The 14,035-nt window shown below is 59.4% G+C and overlaps 5 protein-coding genes across 5 annotated transcripts; 1 reads left to right on the top strand and 4 right to left on the bottom strand.

The window, feature by feature from the left end:
• Positions 1-345: 345 nt before the first annotated feature.
• On the bottom strand, positions 346-2,080 carry CCT2 (T-complex protein 1 subunit beta; the record flags this gene model as incomplete). Its single annotated transcript, XM_049371388.1, has 4 exons — positions 346-405; positions 454-1,828; positions 1,877-2,025; positions 2,078-2,080. 4 exons carry the CDS (start codon positions 2,078-2,080, stop codon positions 346-348), a joined length of 1,587 nt encoding a protein of 528 aa, XP_049216867.1.
• A 300-nt stretch (positions 2,081-2,380) lies between these two features.
• On the top strand, positions 2,381-4,027 carry J4E78_010811 (uncharacterized protein; the record flags this gene model as incomplete). The annotated part of the gene is made up of 1 exon (XM_049371387.1): positions 2,381-4,027. The coding sequence occupies one exon, from the start codon at positions 2,381-2,383 to the stop codon at positions 4,025-4,027; it is 1,647 nt and encodes a 548-aa protein (XP_049216866.1).
• A 578-nt stretch (positions 4,028-4,605) lies between these two features.
• On the bottom strand, positions 4,606-6,526 carry J4E78_010810 (uncharacterized protein; the record flags this gene model as incomplete). Its single annotated transcript, XM_049371386.1, has 4 exons — positions 4,606-5,611; positions 5,658-6,211; positions 6,255-6,431; positions 6,488-6,526. 4 exons carry the CDS (start codon positions 6,524-6,526, stop codon positions 4,606-4,608), a joined length of 1,776 nt encoding a protein of 591 aa, XP_049216865.1.
• A 1,471-nt stretch (positions 6,527-7,997) lies between these two features.
• On the bottom strand, positions 7,998-10,869 carry J4E78_010809 (uncharacterized protein; the record flags this gene model as incomplete). The annotated part of the gene is made up of 2 exons (XM_049371385.1): positions 7,998-10,000; positions 10,056-10,869. The coding sequence occupies 2 exons, from the start codon at positions 10,867-10,869 to the stop codon at positions 7,998-8,000; spliced, it is 2,817 nt and encodes a 938-aa protein (XP_049216864.1).
• A 1,204-nt stretch (positions 10,870-12,073) lies between these two features.
• J4E78_010808 (uncharacterized protein) lies at positions 12,074-14,035 on the bottom strand (the record flags this gene model as incomplete). Its single annotated transcript, XM_049371384.1, has 3 exons — positions 12,074-13,516; positions 13,539-13,949; positions 14,000-14,035. The coding sequence occupies 3 exons, from the start codon at positions 14,033-14,035 to the stop codon at positions 12,074-12,076; spliced, it is 1,890 nt and encodes a 629-aa protein (XP_049216863.1).

The following is a 14,035-nucleotide window of genomic DNA, read 5'->3' as shown; positions in this document are numbered from 1 at the left end:
GCGGGGGCTTGGTGTAAACTGGGGTCTGGCCGCGCCTGCTCTCGTTTTAGTCCCACCCTTGGCACCCTGCCCACGACATGAAACTGAACAAGACATGCTGCGAGGGCTGAGCATGCCCGCGAGTCCGTAGAGACACGTCGCGACATGGCCTGATTACTTCACTCGTCATTTGCCAGCAACCGCCGACGCGCATCAAGTCCGGCCAGGCCCTGGAAGCAGCTCGGACATGGAGGACGCAAAGAAAAATGGTCCTTAGCCAGCTTGTCGGACTGCATTCATGACTTCCGTAGTATACACCTATCTAGTGTCGACCCCTTCACGGCATCACGCTTGCTCGTCCCATGCCTACATGCGCTCACGTCTCCGCGGCGCGCTTCGGATAATGTTGTCTACGCGCAGCAGCAGCTAGATCGTGTTAGTCGGGTCCCCAGCTCAAACAATGGGCAAACTCACCTCGGCAGCCTCCGACGCCGACGACACCACCGCGCGCTTCAGCTTGTAGCTCTCGATGACGCCCAGCTCCCTCATGTCCGTGATGCCACCTCCAGGAGACAACAGATCCAGGCCCGAGCTAGTCAAGCCCGAGTAGACGGCTTTCCGGAGGCGTGTAACGAGGTCGCTTGAGTCGAAACCGGCATTGTCGGCCAGGATCGTGGGCAGTTGCTGGAGTGCCTTGGAGAAAGACTCGACGGCAATGGCCTTCTTGCCAGCCACGTTTTGTGCAGCCTCCGCCACCGCCTTGGCCATGTTCATCTCGGCACAGCCACCACCGAGCGTTGTCCTGGGCTCCTTGATTGTTTGCGACAGAACGGCAAGGGCATCGTGTAGCGACCGCTCAGCCTCGTCCAGAAGTTGCTCGGTTGCGCCACGGAGGACAATGGTGCATGCCCGTCCAGCGTTGATGCCCGAGAATCTGATCAAGACATCCTCTCCGATGATGACCTCTTCGACCAGATCGCAGTGGCCGAGCTTGACGTTCTCCGGGTGGTCGAATGTCGATGTGATTTCTCCGCCCGTGACCAGTGCCAGGCGCTCGATGCCGTCAAAGTCGGCATGCTCGATGGAGCAGATGCCGGCGTCCGCAAAGAGCTGCTCTGGCCAGTTGTAGATGAGCTGCCGGTTGACGAAGCAGTTGATGCCGTGTGCCTTGATGCGCTCGACCTTGGCCTTCATCTTCTCGCGCTCGGCCTTCTCCAGCTCCGCGAGCTTGCCGGTCGAGTCGACCTTGACGCGTGCACCGAAGATCTTGATCTTGTCTGTGTCCATGGCTGTGTTGGCAACCAGAATCTTTGCGTTTTCTATGCGCTTGGGCTGGTTCACACCGAACTTCTTGTCCAGGATGAAGCCCTCGTCCAGGTACGAGTCCTTGAGCTTTCCGCCAGCCTTCTTGATGATCTGGATGTGCGTGAGGTCGGTCGAGCCTCCGAGCTTGAGGACGGCGTCGACGGCGAGTTTGGCAAACTGCTGTCGGTCCTGCGAGAGCACCTTTGAGCTGAGGGTCGTCCGGGCGATGGCCTCGAGGTCTTTCCTGAAAGCCTGCTCGTCGCTGCTGTGGTCTACGGCAATCTTCTCTAGCGCCTTGAGGGCCGCAGAGCTCGCTATCCTGTAGCCCTCGATGATGGTCTGGGGGTGGATCTTCTGGTCGACCAGCTTCTCGGCCTCTCGCAGCAGCTCGGCGGCAAGGACCGTGACTGATGTGGTGCCGTCGCCGACCTCGTCATCCTGGACCTTTGAGATGTTGACCAAGACCTTGGCGGCGGCGTTGTCGAGGGCAATCGCTTTGAGGATCGTCGCGCCGTCGTTGGTGACCATGATCTCGCCGGTAGAACTGCACACATTAGTTGCAGCACACTGTGCACGGCGCGGGGTCACGTACGCCGACTGTAATATCTTGTCCATGCCCTTGGGGCCCAGTGTGCTCTTGACCAGGTCGCCGACGGCGATGGCGCCTACAAAGGCCGAGAGACGCGCATTCTCGCCCTTCTCCTCGGTGACGTCCTCCGCAAAGATCTGGGTGGGGTTGGACTGTACGGGCGTCAGTACTGTTGCGCCTCTTCGCGTGCGGCGGGCGGCATACCATCTTGCACGCACTCGTAAACAGGCAAGGAGGGGAATTCGGGAGGGCGTGCGGTGGGTGGTGGGTGGTGTCTGAACGCGACTTTTTTCTCGGCCTGCCCGCGTTGGAGTTGTGTTTGCGGTGTCTGCGGAGCTTCCCCGGCCAATGGTTCCACCGGAGCCCGTGACCGTCTGGATGCCTACGACTTCTGATGCCTACGACTTCTGATGCTTCACCACCGCCCCGGACTCTGCCGTAAGCCTGATGCTGTAGGCGCACGCTCTCCCGCCTCTCGACGCACCGCACCTCTTTCCGCCGCGTACAATGTCCAAGCGACCCGCGCTGGAGCCTCTCGAACAAGTCTACGACGCGCCGTCGCCGGCACCAAAGCGCGCCAGGGTCGAGGATGAAGACATGGAAAGCCCCCAGGCCAATGGCGCGACCAGCAACGGCCGCCCCATGTCTCCGCGCCAGCGCGACCGGGGGCAAGTAGCCGTCGCAGGCGCACACCAGGAGGAGCATGCGGAGCTGGACGAAGACGACAACGAGCCCGCCGTCGCTGCGCCGAGACGCCAGACCGCCCCAGAGGCTGGATACACCGACCTGTACCTGGACACGATCAATCGCAAAGTCCTCGACTTCGACTTTGAGAAGCTGTGCTCCGTCACTCTGTCCAACATCAACGTCTACGCCTGCCTCGTATGCGGCAAATACTACCAAGGTCGCGGCCCAAAGTCACAAGCTTACTTCCATGCTCTGGAAGAGGGACACCACGTATACGTCAACATGGAGACGAAGAAGGTCTACGTGCTCCCCGAAGGCTACGAAGTCACGTCCAAGTCGTTGGATGACATCAAATTCGTCGTGGATCCGCGCATGACCAAGGACGAGGTCGCGAAGCTGGACAGGGAGCCCAAAGTGTCGTGGGACCTCTCAAATCGAGAGTATATACCTGGCTTCGTCGGCATGAACAACATCAAAGCGAACGACTACTTCAACGTTGTCGTGCAAGCTCTCTCCCACGTGGTCCCCTTGCGGAATTATTTCATGTTGGAAGACCTGTCGAGTCGGCCGCAGCTCGCGCAGCGCTTCAGCACGCTTGTCCGCAAGATCTGGAACCCGCGGGCGTTCAAGACCCACGTCTCGCCCCACGAACTGCTCCAAGAGATTGCGTTGCGGTCCTCAAAACGGTACACGCTCTCTGATCAGTCTGACCCCGTCGACTTCCTCTCGTGGTTTCTCAACAACCTCCATCTGGCCGTTGGCGGCTCGCGAACAAAACCCAACAGCAGCATAATCCAGAAGGTATTCCAAGGCACGCTGAAGATCGAGCAGCAAGAAATCACCGCTCGTGCAGATGCCGGCGACCGTCTCCGTTTTGAGGATGCAGCCGTGCAGACCGAGATATCGCGCTTCCTCGTGCTGACCCTCGACCTGCCCGCAGCCCCTCTCTTCCAAGACGCACTCGAGAAGAACATCATCCCGCAAGTCCCCCTCGTCAACATCCTCTCAAAATACAACGGTGTCACGCCGCAAGAAAAGTCCAAGAACCGGGTTCGCTACCGCCTCCTCCACCCTTTACCGCCGTACCTCCTCTTCAACATCAAGCGCTTCTCCAAGAACAAGTTCGTCTCGGAGCGCAACCCAACTATCGTCACCTTTCCCGTTCACTCCCTCGACATGTCGCCCTACGTCGAGCCGAACCCCAAAGAATACCCACCCGGCGAGCCCATCTGGTATGATCTCGTAGCCAACATCACCCATGAGGCTGTCAAGAAGAAGGACGACAGTGTCGAGGGTGAGCAAGAGAGCAAGGTGTGGAGAGTGCAGGTCAAAGACCGAGCGAGAGAGGAGTGGTACGGCATCCAAGACTTGTACGTCGAGAAGGAGAGGGGTGAGACGCTGTTTACCAAGGAAGCATACCTAATGGTCTGGGAGAGGAGAAGAGGGCAGAAACCAAAGGCAAGGTAGCAAGGAAGAAGTAGAGCTTTGTATGAGTAGTTTCCGGTGGGGTGATTTATTTGATGTCTGCCGGGTGCTTGGGAATATACCAAAGGCAATCGAGGTGCTTGCTTGGATGTCCTTTATGATCATCCCCCAACCGCTATTGCTCTCCTTTGTGTGTCTCGTATAATGCTCTCAATACCGCCTGATGTCTGTCCTAACTTCGCTTCGATTCGAGTGATTCCGCTTACTGGCTGTTTGGTCTCACTCTCACTCCAATAGTTCACATGTAGAAGAGGGCGGTTTCGAGTCAGACCTGGCGACTTGCTCCACACTGGCTCGATAAGAAGACAACAGGTGAAGGGCTGGGCAGCTTAATCAACACTTGGTAATACATCAGCCCACACATGTGACGTTGCCAGGTGCTGTCTCTAGCAAGGATTACGAATGCTCACCTCACATTTCAAGCTCAATAGCAGAAATAAACAAGATGGAGGGAGAAGGCAATTTTCGGCTGTTGCTATTCATTCTTACACATGGCTCCGGCGCTAACCCACCCTCCTACATCCATGCCTCCACCTAAGTACCCCAAAAAGGCACATCCTCTACCACATAATCCCCTTCCACTCAAACGTGCCATCAATATTCCGCCACTTCTCCTCCACAATCGCACTCTTCCACCCCATCATGATAGCCAACAGCCTACAGCTCGTACTACTGACCGTGCATACCACCGTGTCCGCCTTGCCCAGTACACTCAAATCCAGCAAATAAGCGCGCCCAACCAGTTCGCGCAGTTTCATAGCGCCATCAGGCACATCGACGCTTTCGTCGTTGACCTTCTTCATGTCCTCCGCGTTGCCCACGGGCTGGCCCAGAGAGAAGAAGACGTCGCGGTAAAATCCGCCTTCCCAGCCCGTAATCTCGTCGATCCACGTGTTCTTCTTGGGCTGCGATTGTGCGGCTTCGAGAGCGGCTTTGGTGGCGAGCACGATGCGGTCTTGGGCTCGGATGCTGTTGGGACCTAGTTCGGGAGAGTCGTAGACCAGTGGGTCGTCCGAGGCTAGTATCATCTTGGAAGTTGTGTGGCGGGGGACGAGAGGGTCGGTGGAGGACGAAAAGGGGGAGGAGAGCAGGCTGCGCTGGGCTTTCTTCTTGAGACCGCCCTCTACCATGTCAATGTAGAGGTCGCGCGCTGTGTCCACGTAGCGCGCTAGTGGGATGTAGTCTTTCTGGTATTGGTATTCCATGGGGTGCTTGTCGCCGTGTCGGACGTGCATGGCGATGCTGAGGCCGCCTTCGCTCTTGACTTCGCCGTACATTTCTAGTGCCCGTTGCAAGACGTAGGTCTCGTCGTCTGAGCGAAGTCTGAAGAGTGCTTCGTAGCCAGTCCTAGCCAGGCCGAAGATCTTTGACTGCCGTTGGACGCGCATCTTTGTTGCGTCTTCCCACTCGTCTGTGAAAGAGTGGCCGAATGTGGACTTGAGCGTCGCCCCACTGACGACGATGTGGCGGGCGGTGTGTGGGCATGGTACTATGTGGGATGGAGGAGGCGGGAGGCAGTTCGCAGACGGCGGAGGCTGGAAGTAGGACGAGTATTTGCCATAGGGCCTGGGAGTGTCAGTGTCGAGTAGCAGCGGTACACGAACGAACATACCAACGCGTGTCATCGATGAAAAAGGCGCGCTTCTCAGCTTTGGCCAGACCGTACGACATCCACATGCGCATCAGCGTGTTGCCAAAGCCTGCATCCTCCGTCTCCATAGCATAGGTCAAGGTCCTGTCACAGACCTTGAGTCCCGCTGTAGAGATGCCATCCTTGATAGCCTCGTCTTCCACAAAGCCCTTTGGCCTTCCTGCAGCCTTGGATGGTGGCAACAAGCCTTGTTGTTCCGCTTCTTGGACGTCGATGTAGTACTGATCCTGCTGGTAATAGTTCAGCATCCTCTTCGCGAACCCGGACGAAGCATGCGCCTCCTGCCTCAGACCCTTTGAGACTTCCATGGACTGGTGGCAGATGTCGCGGTACTGTGCCGGTCGGAGCGGGAACTCATAGTCGGACGGTATCGACACGGTCCACCTCATCTTACCCTTCGCATCCTGGAGGGCGAGAGCAACTGGCTCGTGGGGCAACTGACTGCCACCAACCATCTCCCATTCTTCCTCGTTGCCATCCTCGTAAGCAGCCGCTCCTTGTGAGTGTGCGTATATCTGCCTCAGCACAATCCACAGTAGAAATGCTACTCCACAGCACCCTATGAGTATCCGCTTTACCAATCTTGAATGACTCGGCTGGGTCGTCTTCTTGCCGTGTTTCGGTAGCAGGCTCGGAAGGCTCGGACTCGGCGGCGGGGATCTCGCAAGCAGACCGCGTCTCGAAGGAACCGTGGGAGAGAGGAACGCACTCGAGGTGGCAGACTGGGGCGGGGGGCTTAGTTGTGAGTAGTGAGCTGTCGACTGTATGGACAGATTCGGATTCCGTCTAACATGCATCTTGGACAGCTTCTTCGCAGCCTGGTTGAGCATGTCTGTTGCCGTAGACCTGCTGGATTCAGAGGACGGTGTAAGATATCGGCCAAGTCGGGCGGCCTCCTGCAGTGTATGGTACCACTGTGATGACGAAGCTGTAATGCTAGTATATGCAGTCGGTAGACGTCACTGACCCTGCAGCGAACGCTCCAACAAGCAAGTAAAGATGTAAGTAGTCAAAGGAGGGGACGTAGGCACCGCCTATCAAACAAAGCAAACAAGCCGGTAGGGGTAAAAAACTACAAGAATGTAACTCGGTCTCTTCGTTTCCTCAAGATGCGAATCAACGGAGAGGGAGAAGCAGACGTTCAAGAAGCCGTTCAAGAAGGCATTCAAAAGGGTGGCAACCTAAGGTGTCTGGACGAAGGCCCCTCCTGGCGCAGGTCGAGTTTCACAACCAGAAACAATCCGACGTCCGAGCAGGATCCCGCAACGAAATGATCTCCATCCAGGAGCGTCCGAGTCCTTAGCAGGAGAAGGGTCAGCAAGCGATCCAAGGGCACCGAAGCGACGATTCAAGGTGCGCGGCAGACACCAAGATAGGATCAAAGGTAAGATTGCGGGAGATGGCACTTGCTGGATCCAGGAAGGTTGCAGTGTAAATGCGGAAGGCGCAGGAGGGTGCCTCGATTTGTCGCATGTGCGCGGGCCACGTCGTTGTTTCAGAATGGCCTTTTAGTGCAACGTTGTTGACGCACTGGTGCTTGCTAGGACGACCCGTCTCCGGCGCCAAACGCCTTTGATGCTAGGGTCGAGTAGCCAAAACCACATGACAGTGACACCACTGGTCGCTTACACCAGTAGCGGCCTGGGACTTGGGCATGTAGACTGGTTCGTTTACTGCGAGTTTGAAATAGACAGTGTGTAGTCAGATGGTGTGAGGTGTATTAAAGGAAGTATGTCATGCGCATGCAAGTAAGACGATCTCGGGAGCTCGGGATCGGAGGTATAGTACTCGGGGTCCTGTGAGATGCAGCTGGTAAGACGGCACGGGGTCTGAGTGCAAAGCACACTTTCTATCGAGAGGGTGTGGAAGCTACTCTCCGTGGCTCCATATCGTATTGCAGGCAAGAAAGATGCGCGAAAGCTATGTAAAGGGGGTATCAGATCGAAAGTCCCTCGGCACAGGAAGATGAAGAAAGAAAAGTGGTAGTGTACAATCCTCCGGGGCGCATCGCAATGAGTAAACAAGCAGAAAGCCGCCCCTGCATAGCATGCGTACGTGTCCCGTACGCTGCATCCGATTTTCCAGTCCATTCCTGGGCCATGATTACTCCGTTGCCAATAAACGCCTGTCGCTAATGTGTTCCTCGCAGTTGAGGATGTTGCTGAATGAGAAGAAAAGTTGCAAGTACTGTGCCCCGCGCCGCTCGTGCCGACATCTCATCTCATCTCATCTCATCTCATCCTCATTACCGTACTTCGTTTCATCTCGATCGAGCTGATTCATCGGTTCGCCTGGGCAAAATCATGGTCCCTCGGTGACGGGCCTGAGACTGCTGCGCCTTGCAGTCTTCTCGACGCGGCCGGTTATCATCTCGTCGAGCATACGCGTCATCTCCTCGATGTTCTTGGTTGAGCCATTGGAAGCTGGTGGAGGCAGGAATGGCGCTTTGACGCTGAGCGCGGGCGATGTGGGACCCTTGGGCAGAAGACTGACTCCACTGCCGTCGCTGCCGCTGCGTTGGTAGCCCGAAGTACGCCGGCTGCCGGGCGACTCGCTGCCCATCTCGTGTGCGTTGTCGTTCTTCTTGCGAGCCGACGTGAGGGCGCCAATCATGCGCTCCTTGTCTTCCAGCTGCGCCCGCAAGTTGACTATCTCGTTGTCTCTCTCGGCAAGCGCCGCAATCATGCCGCCCTCCTCGCTGTTTGTGAGTTTGTGCGACAAGGACATGGAAACTCGAGAATGGCTGGAGCGCCGGGCATGCAAAAGGCGCTTCTCAAGGGTCGCGATGTAACGGTTCTTATCCGCAAGGTCAGCCTGCAGGGCTTGGATCTGCACGGTCTGACTCGCAATGCCGTCTCCGTTCTCCCCGACCGAGTCGTCTTCCTCGGAGCCGTCCATGTGGAGATGTGGCGTGCTCTGTCTTTTGCCTGGGACTTCGAGGGTGGCGTGGCTTGCCGAGGAGCGTATGGAGCTGGGGCGCATGTCGTGGTGGTGATTGCTCATGACGGAACCGCGCTGGAAGCTCATTGACGAGAAGGACCGACCGTTGTTCACGCCGAGCGATTTGGAGCTCAAGATCAGCCTGTTCAGATGCTCAATCCGCTCCTTCAGGGCAGTCCGGGCGAGCTGCATTTCAAGCATCTGCTCCTCATGGCGCTGCTTGTCTTCCAACTCGCGCGCCTTCTCTTCCTCTTTGTCCTTTTTCAGCTCGTCGTCTTCTTCTTCCTTGGGCTCCTTGTTCTTGCCTTCTGCCAGCTGCTTTTTCAGATCCTCAATCTCCAGGCGGTAGCGATCCAGAAGTGCTCGGCTGCCGGCATCCCCAGCAGCGCCCATGGACTCGTCGGCCTTCTTGGCGTGGCTGACGATGTTGTTCTTGGCTCGTGAAGCGAACTTGAGCGTGTTCAGCGTCTCGCCCGTGTGGCTGTTGACAGCAGCGGGACTCCCACTGGCTCCGATCTGGATAGTGCAGAGGATGCTGACGAGCGAGTTTCCGGACAGGGCGGGCTGGAGAAGTCGGGTGAGCTTGCTGTCTCGGTACGGCAAGTGCTTGTCGCCCTTTCCTTTGTCCTTTTCCGACTTGTCCTTGTCCGAAGCCAAGCGGCCAATGACTGTGCCCAAGGTGAGCAGGCTCTTGTTGATGTGGGAGCCCTCTGTCCGCCGCTCCTTGTTGTCCGCCGCCTTTTCAGAGCCAGCCAGATCGATCAGACTGAGCGTCGAAACACGGACGCCGCCCGGGACAATGGCTGAGCGCTTGTCGCCGTTCATTGCAGGGCCAGGAGCGCGTTCCCTGCTCTCGACGACGATCTGGACGACAGCGTGACTCCGGGAACTGCGCGCGTTGAACTGCGTACCCGCCACCTTTCGCGAATTGTCACCCCGGGCGATGACCCTCAGGAGCTGGGTCGGGCTCTGCACAATCTCTTCCTTGAGCGGCGACGCATAGACGCCACGCTTGCTGTCCTCGCGCAGCTTGATCTCTTCCACGGGCCCGGTCTGGCCGTTGATGCCCACGACGGGCCCCGCCAGCAGATCGATAATCTTCTCATTGTAGATCTCGATGTAGCTGACCCTCAGGAGGAACTCGCGCTGGGGCGTCTCCCGGATGTAGGAGAATATGTCGGTGATGGCCAGGGGTATGACGCCGGGGTTCGTCGCAGTTCCTTGCATGGAGAAGGTCTTGCCGGTTCCCGTCATGCCATAGGCAAAGACGGTGCCGTGATAGCCCTCCATGACCCTCCGGACGAGTCGCTTGGCTGCAGCATCGTACACGCGCGCGTTGTTGTCTTGGGTATCGAATACGTTGTCTAGGTCAGGCCAAATTAGCTCCGGTGCAGCGAGCCTCGCCGTGTGCAAGCATACCGTAAATGTAGTCTCCGCCCTCCTTGCCCTTGTAGGCGATCAGGGCCTGCTTGTTGTTGACTTGCCACTCGACGTCGTGTTTGGGTTCCTTGGCGCCGGCATCGGGGCGGACGCGGACGCTGACAATGACATTGCCTTTGCCGTCCTTGGGTGCCTTGGCGTCGGCGCGTCCGTCGTCCCCGTCTTCGAATGTGGTTGCGCTGGTGGCGTAGGAGCCCTGCGGCGAAGAGGTGCGGCTCTGGGGCGGCGAGGGGAGGCTGAGATGGGCCGTCTCGACGGTGACGGAGTCGGCGCTGCCGTTGAGCAGGCTCGGGGGCGACAGGGGCGACTTGGGGAGCAGGCCTCGCGCGCCGCCCATGTTGGAGCTCCGCGGCTTCTTCAGACTGTTGCTCCGGGCGGGCGCTGGGCCCTTGGATATCGAGGACAGCCTCCGGTCGACCGTGTCTCCGCCGGGCGTGGAGCTGGTGGATAGCGGACTGGTGGGATTGGAGCGTCCGCCATGCCTGGGCGGCTGGGGAAAGGAGCCGATGCTGACCGTCTTGCGCAGCGACTTGCCCACGGGCAGCGAGCCGGCCGCGCCAGCGTCGGGCGGGAACGAGGGCACCGAGGGAGACGTCAGATGCTTCGACGTCGGGCGGTAGGGCAGCGACGACGACGACACAGCGCGTGTGCTGGCGGCGCCGGGGAGCAGCGAGCTGCGCGTCGTCGGACCGACGTGGGAGCTCCGCGACTTGGGGACGGGCAGCGAGGGCAAGGGACCGGTGGGCGGAGCGATCGAGGGCCGCGACGGGCGAGGCAGCGAGTTGGCAGACATGGTGATGGGGTGGCGCGTCTGTACGAGTGCTACGGCGGGCGGCAGAGGTGCTGGCGCTGCAGTCGTGGGCCCTACAGGCTTTGTTTTTGCAGGTGGCCTATGCCGCTGTGCACATGTCCGGCGTGGCCCTCCAGCAACGCGACGGGGCCTCGCAAGGTAGGCGGGGACGAGTACGTCGCGGACAAGCAGGGCCCTGGGCGCGGGAAGCAAGCGCAAAGGCAATGCAGCGGAGACGGGTAGTCGCAGTCGAGGCGGGGGGAGGCGCGCTGGCAGGCCTGGGGACGTCGTGGGCGCGTCCAAGGGGGCAGCGAGGCGATGGGATGTGGCAGCACGCAGCGTCTCTCAGCGTCGCTCAGCGTGAGGTCGGCCGGCAGTGTGTTGGCGTAGTGGGGAAAAAGGAGCGGTGATGAGATGGATGGCAGGATCCCCTGGGACTCGGGGCAGGTGCAGGTGCTGGTGCAGGGGCCCGACGAAGGAACGACCGACCGATGAAAGCGCCGTGCCAGTGCAAGCAGAACGGGCGGGCGGCGTGGCTGTTCGCGCCAACGCACCAAAGACGCAGGGCCCTGTGTACCTGGGAAAAGGGGTTCACTAATGTCGGCACCCACAGCAGCTGCCATCTGCAGACCCTGGCCCGGCTACCTCTACATACTCTCTGTGCGCATGCTGTTCTGTCGGCATCTCGCAGCGCCTCTGGGAGCGACGTTTCTGTGACGCTATACAAAGACCTGCTGGCGATCCCTGCTGATCCGCCCGTTTACATACAGAACCATCCGCAGTCTCCGCCTCACTGCACCAAACCCCAATGTCGCCGCGTCCTCTCCAGCCAGAGACTAACGCGCTGGTGCTGCGGGAGCGCGCCACATTGCACGTGCTGCCGCGTTTGCCTTCCGAGCCACCACTACTCCTACCAACGACTGCCGGACCAACAAACACCAATGACCCGCCGGCGTCGGGAAGCCTCGCTTGAATGGCCTCGTGATCAAGCATGCTCCAGCATGGTGACCAACCAGAGACCAACCCACCGGTATTGCGGGGACCTTGTTATCCACTGTTCCCCTTCGGAGCATTGTCCATGCCGGCACTCGAGTCTACTTACTCGTGAAACAACACAACCGCCAGAGGTGCCACTCCAAGGCCACTGCATCGGGTGCTGCCGAGCATGTCACTGGCCATGGTGCCGTCTGCCAAGCGAGTGATACGCTCAAAGCGCACCCCATCCGAAGACACTCTGCCCGAATTTTGTAATGGCCAGATATTGCAATCCCCACAGGCCAAGATCGATAGTCAGCTCCAGTGCACCACAGAGCGCTACGCGTGAGAGCTGGGTGCCAATATTCCGCCAGCCCACACCCTCACCGAGACCCAACCCACCCACAATGCGGTACGACCCTGCATGCCCTTCTTGCCTGGCTACAAAATGTGAGGCAATCGCTCGCAAAGTGGCCATCCTCAATGGGAGCATGACAAGGCCGACAAGCTGGGCTCTGACCATTGCACTGATCATCTGCGCCGGCTCACACGAGAGTTGCGTGACGCGGTGGTATCCATGACCGTCCATTGAGCGGGCTCGGTTCCTTGACCCGGCAGCTGCGTCGTCTTGCAACGGATCCGAGCCTTCTGCGACTTGCGTGTGCGTGGAAAGTATCCTAGGCGGGAGACGGACTTCCATCTCTACGATTCCTTCCCTCGACGTTATGCGTATCCGGGGACCGTTCTCGTTCTGCTCCGATTGAGTCGGCGACCCTGGCGGGGTGGTAGATCGCACCAGGTCCTCAAATGCATCGATCGGAACGGCGATGACATCTGCATCGAGCGGCTCTGCGGAAGGGTGATCTTGCGAGTGCAGGACGGGGAGACTGAGTGGGGTAGCGCCGGCAACCTGAGTGCCACCAACTTGTAGCGTCTGGATCTCGCTCGAGGCGATTGCGGGTGCAAGCTCCATTGCCCGCTTTCTTTGTGCGCTCGGAGGGGACACCGGCCGGGCCCACCCAAGCATTGCGAGCAGGCTGTGAACGGCGTCCCGAATCAGGGGCGGTGACTCCCGTCGCAGCCCGAGAACAGCCAAGGCCCGGTCTTTTCCACTGGCGTCCCGGCTGGGAATGTCGGGCTCGTCAGGACGGATCATGGCCGTCTCGACAGCTTCGTAGACGCAGGCGTAGACCCAGCGCTCGATGGAGTGCTCAGCACACAGGAGAATGGCGGGCGAGGTCAAGATTGCACCGATGCAGTCCGCCATGGACTCAGACGCATTGCAGTGCAGAGAGAACGGCAGAGGCGACGAGTCTGAGAGGGGATTGAGGGACCGCCAGGCTGGCAGTAGTGGGCGGGCGGGCACTAGTCCAAGGCGTTGCAACGCAGCGTGGTAGAAGAAGGGATAGCACAGCATCTCGAGGCCCAGGCGGAGGCTAGACTTGAGGGCTCTCCTGGCGTGGCGGAAGAAGTTGCGTGTCCTTGCGGTTGCGCGTGTGGCATAGAGCAAGCGCTCGACAGGCTGATAGACAAAGGTGCTGTAGACAATGACTTGGATGTGCATGGTCGCAAACACGCGCGCGGCAAAGCCGGCATAGACAATGGGGGCGCCAGAGAGGGCACGCTCAGCGGCCGCGATTTGGGCAAAGGTGAGGGCATGGGGATAGTGGAACGTCTGCGCCGGTTAGTGGATGCACGAGAGGGCGGCGGCAGGAACGTGCCAGAATCCTCTCCCTGAGAGTGCCTATCCACCAGGTGCACAGGTTCTCGGTGAGCGTGGTCGCCAGTGCAATGGCATTCCCAACGGTGTCCTCGGCTTCCAGCAGCTCGAGGCGGTCGTGGCTGGCGCGCGGGAAGGCTCCCGCCGGGGCGTGTCGCCGCTCGACGACGCCGACCGAGGCCAACACATCGTTCTGGGCGCCTCGCAGCTTCTTGCCGTACTGGTGGGAGCGCGGGTTGATGGGGCTGCCGCGCTCGTCGTAGAGCTGGACGTAGCTGTTGGCGGTCGCTTCGTGGTAGCGCGGCGGGACGTCAGCCTGCGCCGACTCGAGCTGGACGTACGCGGCCGACTGCGATGCGGCCTGCGTGGGCGCAAAGGCCGAGCGCCCCTAGCACCGTGTTAGCCAGCATGTGCGCGCGGCGCTGGCGGGGTCCGTACAAAGGCCATCTTGTCCAGGTAGGCTTGGCGGCCCAT

Source organism: Alternaria triticimaculans, assembly GCF_023758025.1.
Source record: "Alternaria triticimaculans strain BMP 0046 chromosome Unknown scaffold_40, whole genome shotgun sequence".
Taxonomy (NCBI): Eukaryota; Fungi; Ascomycota; class Dothideomycetes; order Pleosporales; family Pleosporaceae; genus Alternaria; species Alternaria triticimaculans.
This window is presented reverse-complemented; position numbering and strand designations above follow the sequence as displayed.